Genomic DNA, 14664 nt, shown 5'->3' on the forward strand with positions numbered 1-14664 from the left:
GGCAAAGCCCCAGGGGTTGATGAGATTCGTCCAGAAATGCTGAAAACTTTGGGTTGGGAGGGGCTGTCTTGGTTGACACACCTCTTCAACATTGCGTGGAAGTCTGGGACAGTGCCAAGAGAGTGGCAGACCGGGGTGGTGGTTCCTCTTTTTAAAAAGGGGGACCAGATGGTGTGTGCCAATTCAGGGGTATCACACTACTCAGCCTCCCTGGTAAAGTCTACTCCAAGGTGCTGGAAAGGAGGGTTCGTCCTATAGTCGAACCTCAGATTGAAGAGGAACAATGTGGATTCCGTCCTGGACGTGGAACAACGGACCAGCTCTTCATTCTCGCAAGGATCCTGGAGGGGGCCTGGGAGTATGTTCATCCAGTCTACATGTGTTTTGTGGATCTGGAGAAGGCATATGACCGGGTTCCTAGGGAGATACTGTGGGAGGTGCTGCGGGAGTATGGGGTGAGGGGGTCACTTCTGTGGGCCATCCAATCTCTGTACACCCAAAGTGAGAGCTGTGTCCGGATCCCCGGGAGTAAGTCGGATTCGTTTCCGGTGGGGGTTGGCCTCCGCCAGGGGTGCGCTTTGTCACCAATCCTGTTCGTGATTTTCATGGACAGGATTTAAAGGCGTAGTCGTGGTGGGGAGGGGTTGCAGTTCGGTGGGCTGAGGATCTCGTCTCTGCTTTTTGCAGATGATGTGGTCCTGATGGCATCGTCGGTCAGTGACCTTCAGCACTCACTGGATCGGTTCGCAGCCGAGTGTGAAACGGCTGGGATGAGGATCAGCATCTCTAAATCTGAGGCCATGGCTCTTAGCAGGAAACCGGTGGATTGCTTACTCCAGGTAGGGAATGAGTCCTTACCCCAAGTGAAGGAGTTCAAGTACCTCGGGATCATGTTCACGAGTGAGGGGACGATGGAGCGTGAGTTTGGCCGGAGAATCGGAGCAACGGGGGCGGTGTTGCAGTCGCTCTACTGCACCGTTGTGACGAAAAGAGAGCTGAGCCGGAAGGCAAAGCTCTCGATCTACCGGCCAATCTTCGTTCCTACCCTCACCTATGGTCATGAAAGTTGGGTCATGACCGAAAGAACGAGGTCGCGAGTACAAGCGGCCGAAATGGGTTTTCTCAGGAGGGTGGCTGGAGTCTCCCTTAGAGAAAGGGTGAGAAGTTCAGCCAACCCTTGAGGAACTCGGAGTAGAGCCGCTGCTCCTTAGCGTTGAAAGGAGCCAGTTGAGGTGGTTCGAGCATCTAGTAAGGATGCCCCCTGGGCACCTCCCTAGGGAGGTGTTCCAGGCACGTCCAGCTGGGAGGAGGCCTCGGGGAAGACCCAGGACTAGGTGGAGAGATTATATCTCCACACTGGCCTGGGAACGCCTCGGGACCCCCCAGTTAGAGCTGGTTAATGTGGCCCGGGAGAGGGAAGTTTGGGGTCCCCTGCTAAAGCTGCTGCCCCCGCGACCCGACCCCGGATAAGCGGATGAAGATGAGAGATGAGAATCTTAACTCTAGATCTGGACTCTGGATCTCTTTTTTCTACTCTCTCATCTGAACACAAAAACATTGTAATGACCCGACACCCTGAAGTGACTGCCGTAAAGATATTCTCTCACACAATAATCAACTCATAAAAGATGATGGATGATGAATGAATCATAAGTATTTATTATATTTTCCTCCCCAAGGGAAAGTAGTGATTCTTAAGTTGTTCTCATGAACTGAAAGAGTGGTGTAACATCAGTGTGAGTCCACAGCTCTTTCACAGCTCCTGAAGACGTGGAAGAAGAAGTGGAAACAGTCACAGCTGCTTTTGCTGCTCCTTTGACTCATGAACACAACAAATCATTAACAGTAAAGACTCTGAATTAATCACTGTAGTCAAGTAAGTAACTAAGTTTTATATTGCCTTACCTTCATGTCAGAGTTTTATACTGCAGGGTGAGACAGAATGACAGTAAAGTGTTTACCTTCATGTCAGCTCCTATGAGCAGTTTCAATATATATATATATATATATATATATATATATATATATATATATATATATATATATATATATTTATATTTAACAGTACGGGCGCACTACAAATATAAGAAAGACTGGTTTGAAGACGGATAAACGAATGACAGCTCACTTGACCACAGTTAATGAATCCTGGAGGATCAATACAAGTGCTCTGAGAAACTTCAGGAGCTAGCTGCAGCTAACAGGCTGCATGTGTGTGAGTGCTGTAGCTAAAGTTAGCTTAGCATAATTAGCAGAGCAGTAGAAAGAAAACAAACCTCCTCGCAGCTTCGTTTCCGGTTTGATAACCACCTCCAGCTGTTTCCGGTGTCGGTCCATCTCTGATGTACAAACAATCATCGGGTTTTCTGCCGTTCTTTGGATTCAACTAACGGCTTCTCTCCTCTGACTGCTCCCGGTGTTTAGGTCGGGAAATATGAAACTTCTTCTTCTTCTTCTTCTTCTTCTTCTTCTTCTTCTTCTTGGTTGGCAGGTTGCAACCATCATTTTCTTTGGTGCATACCGCCACCAACTGTATCGGAGTATGTAAGACTACCATCTATGTCTTTTCACAATAAAAGAAAGAGGGAATAAAATAAATGGGTAAATAAATAAAAAATGATATAATAAGAAATGATATGTACTTTACCAGCCAGTCTCATTCTCTCCTTTGTGTATCTCTCTCACTCCATCAATACATGTGCTACACTTTCTGTTTGTCCACATTCACACCCATACGATCCACTTTGTCCTATTAAAAACAACGTTTTATCTGTATTCATTTATATTCATATAAATATAAATATAAATTATGTTTAATCCTGTGTGTCCTATTCACATTCTTGTCTGCTGTTTCCTCCCTTCTATTTTTTCCTTTTTTTGCACTCACACTTTTTTGTATATTATAAAAATTTCTTTCAGTGATGTCTCTGTCCCACATAGTTTGCCACTTTTTTATTACTTCTTTTTTTAAATATTGCTTTAACTTCTATTAGAATATTATTTTTTGTTGCTCTCTTGGCAGTTTTGTGAGCTCCCTCATTCCCTTTGATACCTACATGGGCAGGAACCCAGCAAACATTACAGATAAGCATGTTCTGTGTGATCAATATAAGCTTTTTAGTATTTCTAAAAGACAGTCTTGTCCGTTAGAGTTAGAATTCTGTATACTTAGAAGGGCTGCTAATGAATAAACACAGATCACTTCTCTATCTGGTCAAACATCTTCCACCCACTGAAAACCAGTAATGATTGCCATCATCCCTGCTGAATAAAATTTGAGCTGGTAACCTTTTCACAATATTGATGTGCATTGATGGAATATATACACCTGTTCCTACTTATTCATTTTCATCTTAGGATCCATCTGTATATATGTCTAAATACCTGCAATGATTGTTTCAGAGTCATTTTTAAAAATTTTGTCACGGGGACAGGGTTTTTAGAGGGTAGAGATTGACACGGCACTCTGTGTCTCTAACGAAGATTACACCGGCTCTGGGAGTGAAGTGGAGGCAACATTTATGATCTATGATTTAAATTGATATTCAACACAGTACCATGAACATTGACTGTAAAACGCCGACATTCACAGCCCGAATCCTCCCGCTCTAGGTTAGCATTTAACGTATGTGCCAGTAGGCTATAATGCAAGTCATGGTGTAAGTGTGGCTATTATAATATAATAAATAGTAATATATAATTATATGAAATATAATTAGCACAACAGAGCTTACGCGTTGTGTATATATGAATATATGAATTGGGTGGGATTACATACCACCATGACCGTGACGTATGAGAACGTGGAGAAATACCAGTCAGCTTCACGTTATTTACTAAGGAACTGTTCACAGGCTATCAAATGAATGAATGGTAATGGAACAGTGTAATCTTGCCCTGTGTTTTTGCACGGGGATGTCAAGGGCCCCGGTGCGTCACACCAGAAGCACCGTCCTTACATATGCCCCTGAATAGGTGACAACGTTTGGTTTCATGGTGGTGCTCCTTTTTTCTACAGCTGGAGCACAATCCTGCAATAAATGACAGCATGTTCCTGGATATCAATTGTCTTCTTATGAAAACTGTTTTTATGTTGCCTCTCTTTCTTAAACTTTTTTTTGGCTTCTATTTGATAGTGCTGCTGGAGGTTGAAAGGCAATGGGAAAAGAGAGAGAGAGGGTGAGACACAGAGACACAGCAAGTGTTTCCCAAACTGAAATGAATTAATAAAGGCAACACTAGAACTGAAAGAGCTGCTTCATTCTTTCTATACTATTCCTTTTTTTCTCTACTTGTTGAAAAGATGTCCAACCACAGTGATTCACAACATTAATGACATTTTAACTTGTCATTTACTGACGTCTCCATGACATCTGAGCAACAGAGTCCCTGAGGACGGCCCAGGTTGAGATGGAAAGCTTCAGAAACAACTTATTTGGAGCTTGTGCAGTGGTGGAAAGTAACTGAGTACATGAACTCAAATATTGTACCTAAATACAATTTTGAGACACATTCACTTTACTGTATAATATAATATTCTTAAAAAGGACCAATATGCATGATGCAAAATTTCACTCTTGCACTTTGAATACACTTTGATGCTCATACTTTTGTACTTTTGTCTTAGCTAACGTTTTGCTTGTAACAGAGTATTTCTACACATATTACTACTTCCACTTTGAGTACTTTTTCCGCCTCTGAGTTTGTGTTGATAAAGGCTTTGAAGCTTTCGTTTCCAGGTTTAATAATGGACATTAAAGTTAACTGGATGTTATTATTAAATATTTCAATCATTGTGTGTTGTTCTGATTACATATATGTAATACTTCTGGACTTTTATTTTGAAGCTCATCTGTCCTGGAAACTGTATTCTTTACTGCGGCTAACGTCACACTTTGAACAAGATGGCAGTAAAGACTCTGAATGAATCCTGGAGGATCAATGCAAATGCTCTGAGAAACTTCAGCTTGCTGCGGCTAACAGGCTGCATGTGTTTGAATGCTGTAGCTAACGTTAGCTTAGCATCATTAGCAGAGCAGTAGAAAGAAAATAAACCTCCTTGCAGCTTCGTTTCCGGTTTGATAACCACCTCCAGCTGTTTCCGGTGTCGGTCCATCTCTGATGAACAAACAATCATCGTTTTTTCTGCCGTTATTCGGATTCAACTAACGGCTTCTTCTTCTTCTGCTTCTTCTGCTTCTTCTTCTTCTTCTTCTTCTTCTTCTGCATCAAAGGCTTCTGTACAACCCTGTTTTGTGAAAATAATCCACCAGTTTATTTCTTTTAACCCGCTAATCCAGATTTAGAAGTGTGTGGGTTTTTATATTTTTAGTTAATATTTATGAAAAAAATAAAGATGACAAAGTAAAACGTGTTTAACTGCCTCTGGAAAGCTTCCTCCTTTGTAATGTGTACTTGATACACTGGATGAGGATGTTTTACTCTCTGCGCCTCCACATTCACATTTTCCATCCATTTAGAGCCACATTTACAACCATATACTGAAGACAAGAATGGAGACTCCTCTGGTTATGGAAAACCTGGGAAGTAGTGTGAAAGTTTGGAAAACGTTATCTGATTTAGTTGTTTTAAATTACATTTCCTATGGATAACCTTCGACTTAATTTGTGACACGTTGGAGTGAATGTATTTTCTGTAGCTGTTGGTGTAACATGGCTTTAAGAAGCATCAACGGGTGACAACGTTTTGTTTCTTAGTTGCACTCCTTTTCCTACAGGTGGAGCATAATCTTGCAAGAAGTGACGGTGTGTTCTTAATAGTCAATCGTCAACGGCCTCTTTTTCTTCTTCCTAGATCTTTTTTCAACTTTTTTGGGGGGCTTCTATTTGATAGTTCTGCTGAAAGTTGATAGGCAATGGGAGAGAGAGAGAGAGAGAGAGAGAGAGAGAGAGAGAGAGAGAGAGAGAGAGAGAGAGAGAGAGAGAGAGAGAGAGAGAGAGAGAGTTGAGACACATAGCAAAGTTCTGCAGGTGGGAGCTGAACCTGAGCTGCTGCGGTGAAGACTTATAGCCTCTGTATAAAAACTGTCATTCAATCTTTGTAAAGTCCCTTGAGTGGCAGCTGTGGGCTGTAAATAAAGTAGCTTTGTCCTGGAAGAGGGATAGTGAGTGTTAGTGTTTGTCACTGACACAGCAAGTGTTTCCCAAACAGAAAGGAATTAATAAAGGCAACACAAGAACTGAAAGAGCTGCTTCCTTCTTTTTGAATTGAATCAGTTAATTTGATTTCATTATAATTTGATTTTTATTAGTATTCTGGTTTATTATTATTAGTTTAGTTTAGGTGTTTAACTTAGGCACGTTACAGGGCACCTGCAATTATATAGGTAGGCTTTCGGTAAGGGACCAGCATGCACCTGGGCGGGCAAATGTTGTTGTTTTTTTTTACCAGAGCAGCAGAAGACCATGATTTTTCCCCATTCGCGTACACCACAACCTATGTGGTGTGGTGCATCAGTGGTCCTTTGATTCGTATTATTTGAAGTTTGATTTGAAACTTTTATTTGTTTGTCAAACGACTACTACATAAGTAAAAAAACCTGCCCTTGGAGAAGTAAATAACCTGCCCTTGGGGAAGTAGAAACCCTGCTCTTGGACTCTAAGGAAATAAGCTTAAATACTGGACTTGCACCGTTATGGACAAATTGAAATCAGAGATTGTTTAATCACATTTTGGACTCAGCCAGGGAGCACATACTGTTTCTGGCCCAGATCGACAAGACGTTCAACCTTCTTAAAGAAACTGGTATGTGATACAACTGTAAAGAGCTGTAATGGAAAACGACCAAACAAGTGGAGTTTGACTGACAGTATTTCACAACAAATGGAGTTCAAAGAGTGCATTGACTCGCTACATGTCTACTTTTACGCACAGCCGAGGTGCATCCATTAATTCATAAAAAGCCGACTGCTGTGTGTGTTTGTTTGATGAAGAGTTTCTGTTGGTCAGTAATCATTGTGTTTGGAACCTGCTCTTTTGTGCGTTTGTGGACTGGGATTGGTGTCTAAAAAAGGAAAAAAAAAAAAACTAAAAGAATAAATCCTGCAGATAGTGCCTCCAATAGGCGTGTTTCAAAAATACCTGTGTCCTTAATATAGTGGCAGGATAAAGGAACATCCTCTGATCAACAGTCTGTTAGCTCTTGAAATGTTTCACCTGCAGTCTTTCAGACCTGTGGCCATATTGGGGCCAGTCACAAAGATTTTTTTCTATTGTTGCAGTCAAAGTGAAGAGTCAGAGGAGTAACAGAACTGTGTAGATGTATGCTTTTTGGATCCTGGGAGCTCAGGAACATTTTGTACGGAGAACAAGGCCATAAAATTGAATGTGAGCAGTAAAAGGACAAGTATTCTGTTAAGAACAATTGGTCAAAAGAAGATTGTAAATGCTCATGTGTTGTCAGGGCTTGAAGTGTCTGGTCTGAATATGAATGACTTTATTGAGTTACCTGACGTTTTGATTCAAAACTAATCTCATCACTCAATATTCCACGACAAGAGGACGTTGATCAGTGGTAGTATCTCAAGGATGTTCAACTTCATGGCATTGATGAAGGGTTTGATCTGCTCATTGGAACTGATGCACCAAAGGTGATGGTGCCTTGGGAGCTCATAAACAGCCAGTAGCAGAAACCGTATGCTGTCAGAACCAGGGTGGGTTGGGTCATTAATGGTTCACTTGGTGGTGAAAGCAACAGGAATAAGAGTGACTTGCTGTGACATCCAACCGGATCCCTGTTGAATATCTTCAAGAAATGCTGGTAAAACAGTTTAAACATGATTTTAAGGAGGTCATCAGATGAACAGTTTGAAATGTCCAGAGAGGATCTCAAGTTCATGAATGTTATAAACAACACCACAAAGTTAATTGGACACCGTTACAGCATTGACTTACCTTTTAGGCAGGAAATCCATCTCTTGCCAAATAGGCTGAAGTTTATCTATGAGCCAAAGGAGATTTGGCCTAAATTGGATGCTGATTTTGATAGTAAATTATGTTGTTGTGGAAGTGCCACAGATCACCTGCTCTGTTACTTTTCATCCTGGGCAAGACTAAAAAGGTCTGTTGCTTGGTTTCTGAAGGTCAAGACAACTCTTGTGTTATTGGGACAGAAGAGGAAGGAGTTGTATGCCTCTGCAGACCTCAGTAAGGACAAGCTGGAGCCACAAGAACAGGCAGTGAAAAAGAAAACTCAGAGCTTTAAGGCTACACTCAATGGACACATCTTGACTCCTGAAGATCTTGAGAAGTTAACTCAGTTATTCAGTATGCACAAGAACACAAGTTTAAAGCTGAAATTTCCTCACAGAAGAATTGCTGTAAAATGTTTCAAAGGGAAGTCCTCTGTACAGACTGGATCCGGTCATTGATAATGGATCCTCAGAGTAGGTGGTCGGCTGGATAAAGCAGCATTACCAGCAGAGTCCAACCATCCAGTCATTTTGTCCAAAGATTTGCATGTATCCTTACTGATTCTGTGCTATATTCATCATCAAGTGGGACATGCGGGAAGAAATCACATGCTGTCCAGGCGGCAGCAGAGGTACTGGATCATCAATGCAAAGTCTGCTGCGAGGAAAGTGGTTTCTGACTGTGTTGTTTGCAGACGCAACAGAGTAGTGTTGTTTTTGGCGTTGTTTTACTTTTAGTCTAGTCTAGTTTTAGTCGACTAAAAGTCTGAGCATTTTAGTCTAGATTTAGTCGACTAAAAGTCTGAGCATTTTAGTCTAGTTTTAGTCGACTAAAAGTCTGAGAGTTTTAGTCTAGTTTTAGTCAAAGAAAATTGTATATTAGTCTCTTTTTAGTGATGCAATTATATTTAATCAATATAATAAAAGTACCTAGTAGTATTGACGAAACCAACATTTTCTTTGAGCCAAACCCATGCAGATATCTTAAGTTTACAGCATGTACAGGTCTAGAATAAGTAATCCAATTAATGTTGATGCTAAATTAAGTTCAGTGTTATTTGCTCTGTGAAATACAAAACTAGTGAAAGTATTTGGCCAACAAGGGGCAGTTTAGTGCACTTATAGAGTGAGTCAGTCAGGTAGGAACTAAAAACACACTTTACACTCTCTCACAAATAAATACACGTACACACACACAAACACACACACACACGCTAGTCTCTCTCACATGCACGCACACACACACATGCCCTGAGGTGTCTCTTAAGACCTGTGGTGTTTTTTCCTGTGATTTTGTGGTCTTTCTTTTTCCACAACACATTCCGTTTTGCTTTCCACGTCTATGTAATGAAAGTATTTCTTCTTTTCCTCCCAAACACGACCCCCGGCTGGTGTCACACTTTGTTCTCATGTTTCTTTAGTTTAGTTAATTCTAAAGGTAACGATGACCCACAGCAGCAGCAGCTTCAGAATCAAAATAATGCGCGTGTGGGGATTGAGGAAGTGACGTCGCCCAGACGAGAGACTGGGAGAAAACTACAAAATAATAATAATAATAACGTGACTAAACGAGACGGAACAATGTTATTTCGTCTCGTTTTCGTCAACGAAAATGAAGAGACATTTCGTCTCGTTTTTATTCGTCAACGAAATTGCAGAATATATTTTGTCTTAGTCATCGTCACATGCCCAGCATTTTCGTTTCGTCTCGTCTAGTTTTCGTCACGTGATAGAGGTTCGTTGACGAAGATATTTTGTCATCATTTTCGTTGACGAAAGCAACACTACAACTGAGGGAAACTTATTGAACAGCAGATGGCAGAACTCTTTTGCAAAAGATGGATTTCTGAATACTTATGATGCAAGAGTCACAGAAATGGACAAGACCAAGGAGAAATTTCATTCCTGGAGACATCGTCCTCATGCAGATGCTGCAGCTCCAAGAGGATCTTGGCTGATGGGGAAAATGTTGGATGTGAGAGCAAATGCAATGGGGCCTGGCTCTCTCTCTCTCTCTCTCCCTCTCTCTCTCTTTCTCTCTCTCTCTCTCTTTCTCTCTCTCTCACTCTCTCACTCTTCAATTCAATTTAATTCAATGAAAAAAGACAAAGAAATATCTCTCTTATTATTTATTTTGAAGAGGACAGATTGGAAGTGTTGGCCATGTGAGTTTGTCTGACTTGAGAGGAACGAAGAAATAAAGTACACTGTCCGTTCAGTGAATGGAGTGCACGTATCTTTATTCTACCAAAGTATAGGCGACTATAACCCTCGGTCACAATAGTAAATAATAAAAAGAATAATCCAGCTTTAGTCAAACAACTGCACTGCGCTCCACTGTGGTCTGTTGATGTTTCTTAATGCTTCTGGAATGTAAGCCGTAATACATCAACTAGCGAGCTGATTGGAGACGAAACAGCAAATCTGAATTGAGCTTTTCTTGATCTCTGATTGTTAGGAAATGTGGCACGTTTGTGATGCTGTGCCAAGTTGAGCGAGCGTAAAGGCAAAGTTGAGCGCGCACAGAAGGGTAAGATTGAGAGTGCGCATGCAGTGGTCTGCAGTGCAGTTAGCAAGAGAAAGTGAAACTAAGTGAGAGGACTTATTATTGCACGTTAAAATGAATAAGAGCAAACATGCAAACACATGTGTTGAGTACAGAATATTTTTTTGCTTGATCAACTGAGAATATGTGCTCGCAAAATGTATTTTTCTTATATCTGGTACACGCTCCTCAAGTCAATGCAATGGCCTATGCCGATGATGTTAGTGTAATTATAAAGAAACAACTAGAGATGGATGTGTTAACGAATCATTTAAACCTGTATGAACTCGCTTCAGATGCCAAACTGAACCATAATAAAACAGAAGGAGTTTGGATTGGATCAGAAAGTAACAGGAGAATTATTAACATTAAAGTAAACGATGAGATTAAAATATATTTTTAAATATGTCTGTAGGTGTGTGTCTGTGTATATGTATATAACTTGTAAAATGCATAAACTTTAATAAAGTTCTTTATAAAAAAAAAAAAGGAGGCGCTAAGCGTCACCGGAAAGTTCTCCGTGATAACATCCAGGGCATCACCAAACCCGCCATCCGCCGTCTGGCTCGCCGGGGTGGAGTGACGCGTATCTCCGGTCTGATCTACGAGGAGACCCGCGAGGTGCTGAAGGTCTTCCTGGAGAACGTGATCTGTGATGCCGTCACCTACACCGAGCACGCCAAGAGGAAGACGGTGACCGCCATGGATGTGGTGTACGCTCTGAAGAGGCAGGGCCACACCCTGTACGGCTTCGGAGGTTAAACCAATGACAACCTGATGGAACAAAAGCCAACGGCTCTTATAAGAGCCACACACTTGATCTGAAAACACGCTTCCTCTCCTCAGTCCCATCCAACTCCGTGACCTCTGGTTCTTCACTGACACATTAGAAAGTCCCAACTGTGTTGACTCAAGGATCCAAATGAAACGGGTCATGACGATCACGTGACTAAAAGCCTGAAGTAAAAAACAACACAGATCCATTCTCTCACATTTCTGTTAGAAGTGTTGCTACGTTGGGAAGAAATCAATTTGTTCTGTTTTGTGAAAGATCCATTTGTCTCATTCATATTTGTTCTTATACAAACACATTTGCAGATATAGCATTAATATTTACACACACACCTACACACCTAGGCCCTCATTTATCAAACGAACGTATGGCAGAAAAACGTGCGTACGACCATTTCCTGGCAAACGTCGGCATTTATCAATTTGGACGTGAGCGGGAGCTACGATCCAATCTCACGTCAGGTCTGAGATCGTTTACGCACATTTGAGCCTGTGTATTTGCGGTGCAGCACAGCAAAACCTGTCTGAAAATAATGAATAAACCTCATCTGTTATTAAGCATAAGCAGTCACATATTAAGAACAGATCAAAAAGGATTCTTAAAACGAATAAAAAAAATAAAAAATTGTGGTTGGAGCGATTGATTGTACTCATGTGCGTCTGAAGGCACCATCCATGAATGATTACGCATTCATCAATCGCCAAAACTACCACTCGATAAATGTACAGGTGATTTGTGATGCCAAGCTGTCGCTTTTAAACGTGGTGGCCATGTGACCATGTTGGTGCGCGGCTGCAGCAAGACGCACTGCATAGCCAAACTCATCTCCTCGGTTCGTGGCTACCCTCGATAAATTGCATTAAATCAAACAAGGTATCAGATGATTAACATCTTGGTAGGGTTCTTCTAGGTGACAAAGGGATTCTCTTACGGAATACCTAATAACCCCGCTGGCAAACCCCGCTACAGAGCAAGTGCGCCGTATTCAGCACCCCTGCCGTGAAATTCAACCCCCTCGCATTATAGGTGATATTCTGGATCAGAAGGCTGTTGTTTTCACTTAAAGGAGTAGTTTATATACAGCTAACCCACAACGGTCAGAACATTGGTTACTTAAAGTCTTTAAACTATTTTAAAGAGTTTAAAATCACAAACTTGGATAATAGAGAACACAAAACAACAGCCTTTTGTATGTTCTGTGGAAATATACTGCAGCCATAATTACAAAATGAATGAAATGGATCTTTTGAGCAAGTTGAATGTATTTGACTTAGCGTTTCCTAAATATAATCCCAGCTTTTCTTGCAATTCATAGGTTCAAACGTGTGTGCTTTTACAGTTTTTTTTGATTGCTTTGACACAGTAGTCCACTCAAAATACACATTCTTCAAAACTGTTAACGCAAACGCCTAAACCGTGGCACCAACGGTCAAAATGACTCATTTTGCCTGCAAAAGGCTCTTACTCCGCCAAAACATTTAACATATGGACCAAAAGCAAATGTTGCCCTCAAACAACACAACTTGCACACAAGTGCATAATCGCTTCCAATCAGTCATTAGACAAGGGGCATCAAAATACAAAATTCAGCTCTCAATGTGGATCAGTGCTGCATTACTGGTCAGCAGCTTACAGATCAGTGCCAATTTGTTTTCTTGTAAAAAATAGATCCAGAATCATATACAATGATTTTTCAAATTTTATTGGATGCAGTATTCATTCTTTTTTTTGAGATTGTGGCTAAGAAATGAAATATTCCAACAGAAACCACATATAGAGTATGAAAATCCATCACTGTGTAAGACATAAGGAAAATGAAAATAAAAATTCTGTACAATAAAGAAAAAAATCTCTTCTAGTCAATTCTCTCTTGACGAATGGGCCACATGGCCTCATCTACATCGCACTCAATATTTTCTCTTGCGATGCACCTAGGGAAAAATCTTCTTGCATGCCTGATCCAGCCTTGGCATGCATCTGCATCTATATCTTGGGCAGCAGCGGTCATTGCATCGATCAAGGGCATCTGGTCATAGGGGCGATGTTGTACTGTCACTTACTTCAGTAAGAAATGCTGCTATACTACACTGTCACTTTATACCACCACTACATCACTTATTTTGTGGTACTGTAGCTTACTGCGGCTACACTTTACACTGTCTCTTTGTATCACCACTACATCACTTTATTTATTTATTTAATGGTACTGTAACTATCTGCTGCTACACTTACTGTGCTTTAGGACTTGCTGCTACATTTCACTGTGGTTTACTGTAACTTACTGCAACTTACTTCAGTACGAAATGCTGCTACACTCCACTGTGCCATACTGTTACTTAGTTCTGTGGAAAATGCTACTACATTTTTAACATTTTTAACACTTATAACTGATCGCTCCTTCTCACTTATTTAGTTTGTACTTATTTCATATCAATCTGCTGCTAAACTGAAAAGTGCGTATAGTTGTATATTGTATATACCTACACTTAACCACGATGTCTGTTGCACTCTGTCACACTTAGTTAATTGTTTGATTTATTTTACGTTAGCTTTATTGTGATTTGATTTATGTTTATGCTTATTGTTACTCTGACCCTTTCCCACCTTTGTATTGAAACTGTTGCAAAATAATTTCCCTCGGGATGAATAAAGCTTCTTGAATCTTGAAACTTGAATCTTGAATCTTGAATCTTGAATCGTAAACCTTCCATCTCCATGCACTGAAGATTTCCTCTATAGGATTTAAAAATGGAGAGTATGGAGGAAGCCTGCAGACTGATTGCATATTGAAAAGTTTTGTGAAGCAGTGTCAAACAGGTGCTTCAGTGATTTCAAACTGGTCAAGAAGTGTCTAAGAGATTGGGACATATATGTTCTGTTTGGTTACCACAGCTAAAGCAATGGAGTTTGGACTGCTTGAATGACATCTGCGTTAACTGATTTGCAAAAGGATGCGGGAAGTGTGTCAAAGCAATGACAATGGGTTAACTCATTTGCAAGAGGTGTCTTTTGCTCTGCTGAGAGAGTGATGATGAAGACTGAGAGGTTACAAGTTTCTTCAACCAGGTCAAAGCAATCAAAAAAAACTGTAATTGGGTTACACCTGTCCAACAGTGCGCACAGGCGCACTCGGGTCACAGTGGAGCGCTGCCGTTATTATTTTCCATACAGCGTTTTGATGGGCCCCTTTTATTCCACTCTTAAGACTGACAAAAAGCACATCTTTATTTTGCTCCATCTCGGATGTCAGGATGCCGATCTGTGTGTCGGAAAAGTTTCTTTTCTAACCAGCGTTCTTCCTCTCCGTTTTTGACCTCAGTGGGCGAGGCCTCCGAACCAGGAATATTTAGGGGCGTAACATGTTAATGACGATCGAATTCAACCGCAGCATTTAT

The 14664-nt window shown here is 41.0% G+C and overlaps 1 protein-coding gene across 1 annotated transcript; it reads left to right on the forward strand.

Annotated features, from left to right (window-relative positions):
* Positions 1–8523: 8523 nt before the first annotated feature.
* Positions 8524–11238, forward strand: LOC310962830 (histone H4-like; the record flags this gene model as incomplete). Its single annotated transcript, XM_083935427.1, has 2 exons — positions 8524–8563; positions 10946–11238. The coding sequence occupies 2 exons, from the start codon at positions 8524–8526 to the stop codon at positions 11236–11238; spliced, it is 333 nt and encodes a 110-aa protein (XP_083791553.1).
* Positions 11239–14664: the final 3426 nt, after the last annotated feature.

The sequence above is a fragment of the Echiichthys vipera genome (assembly GCF_963691815.1).
Source record: "Echiichthys vipera genome assembly, chromosome: 20".
Taxonomy (NCBI): domain Eukaryota; kingdom Metazoa; phylum Chordata; class Actinopteri; order Perciformes; family Trachinidae; genus Echiichthys; species Echiichthys vipera.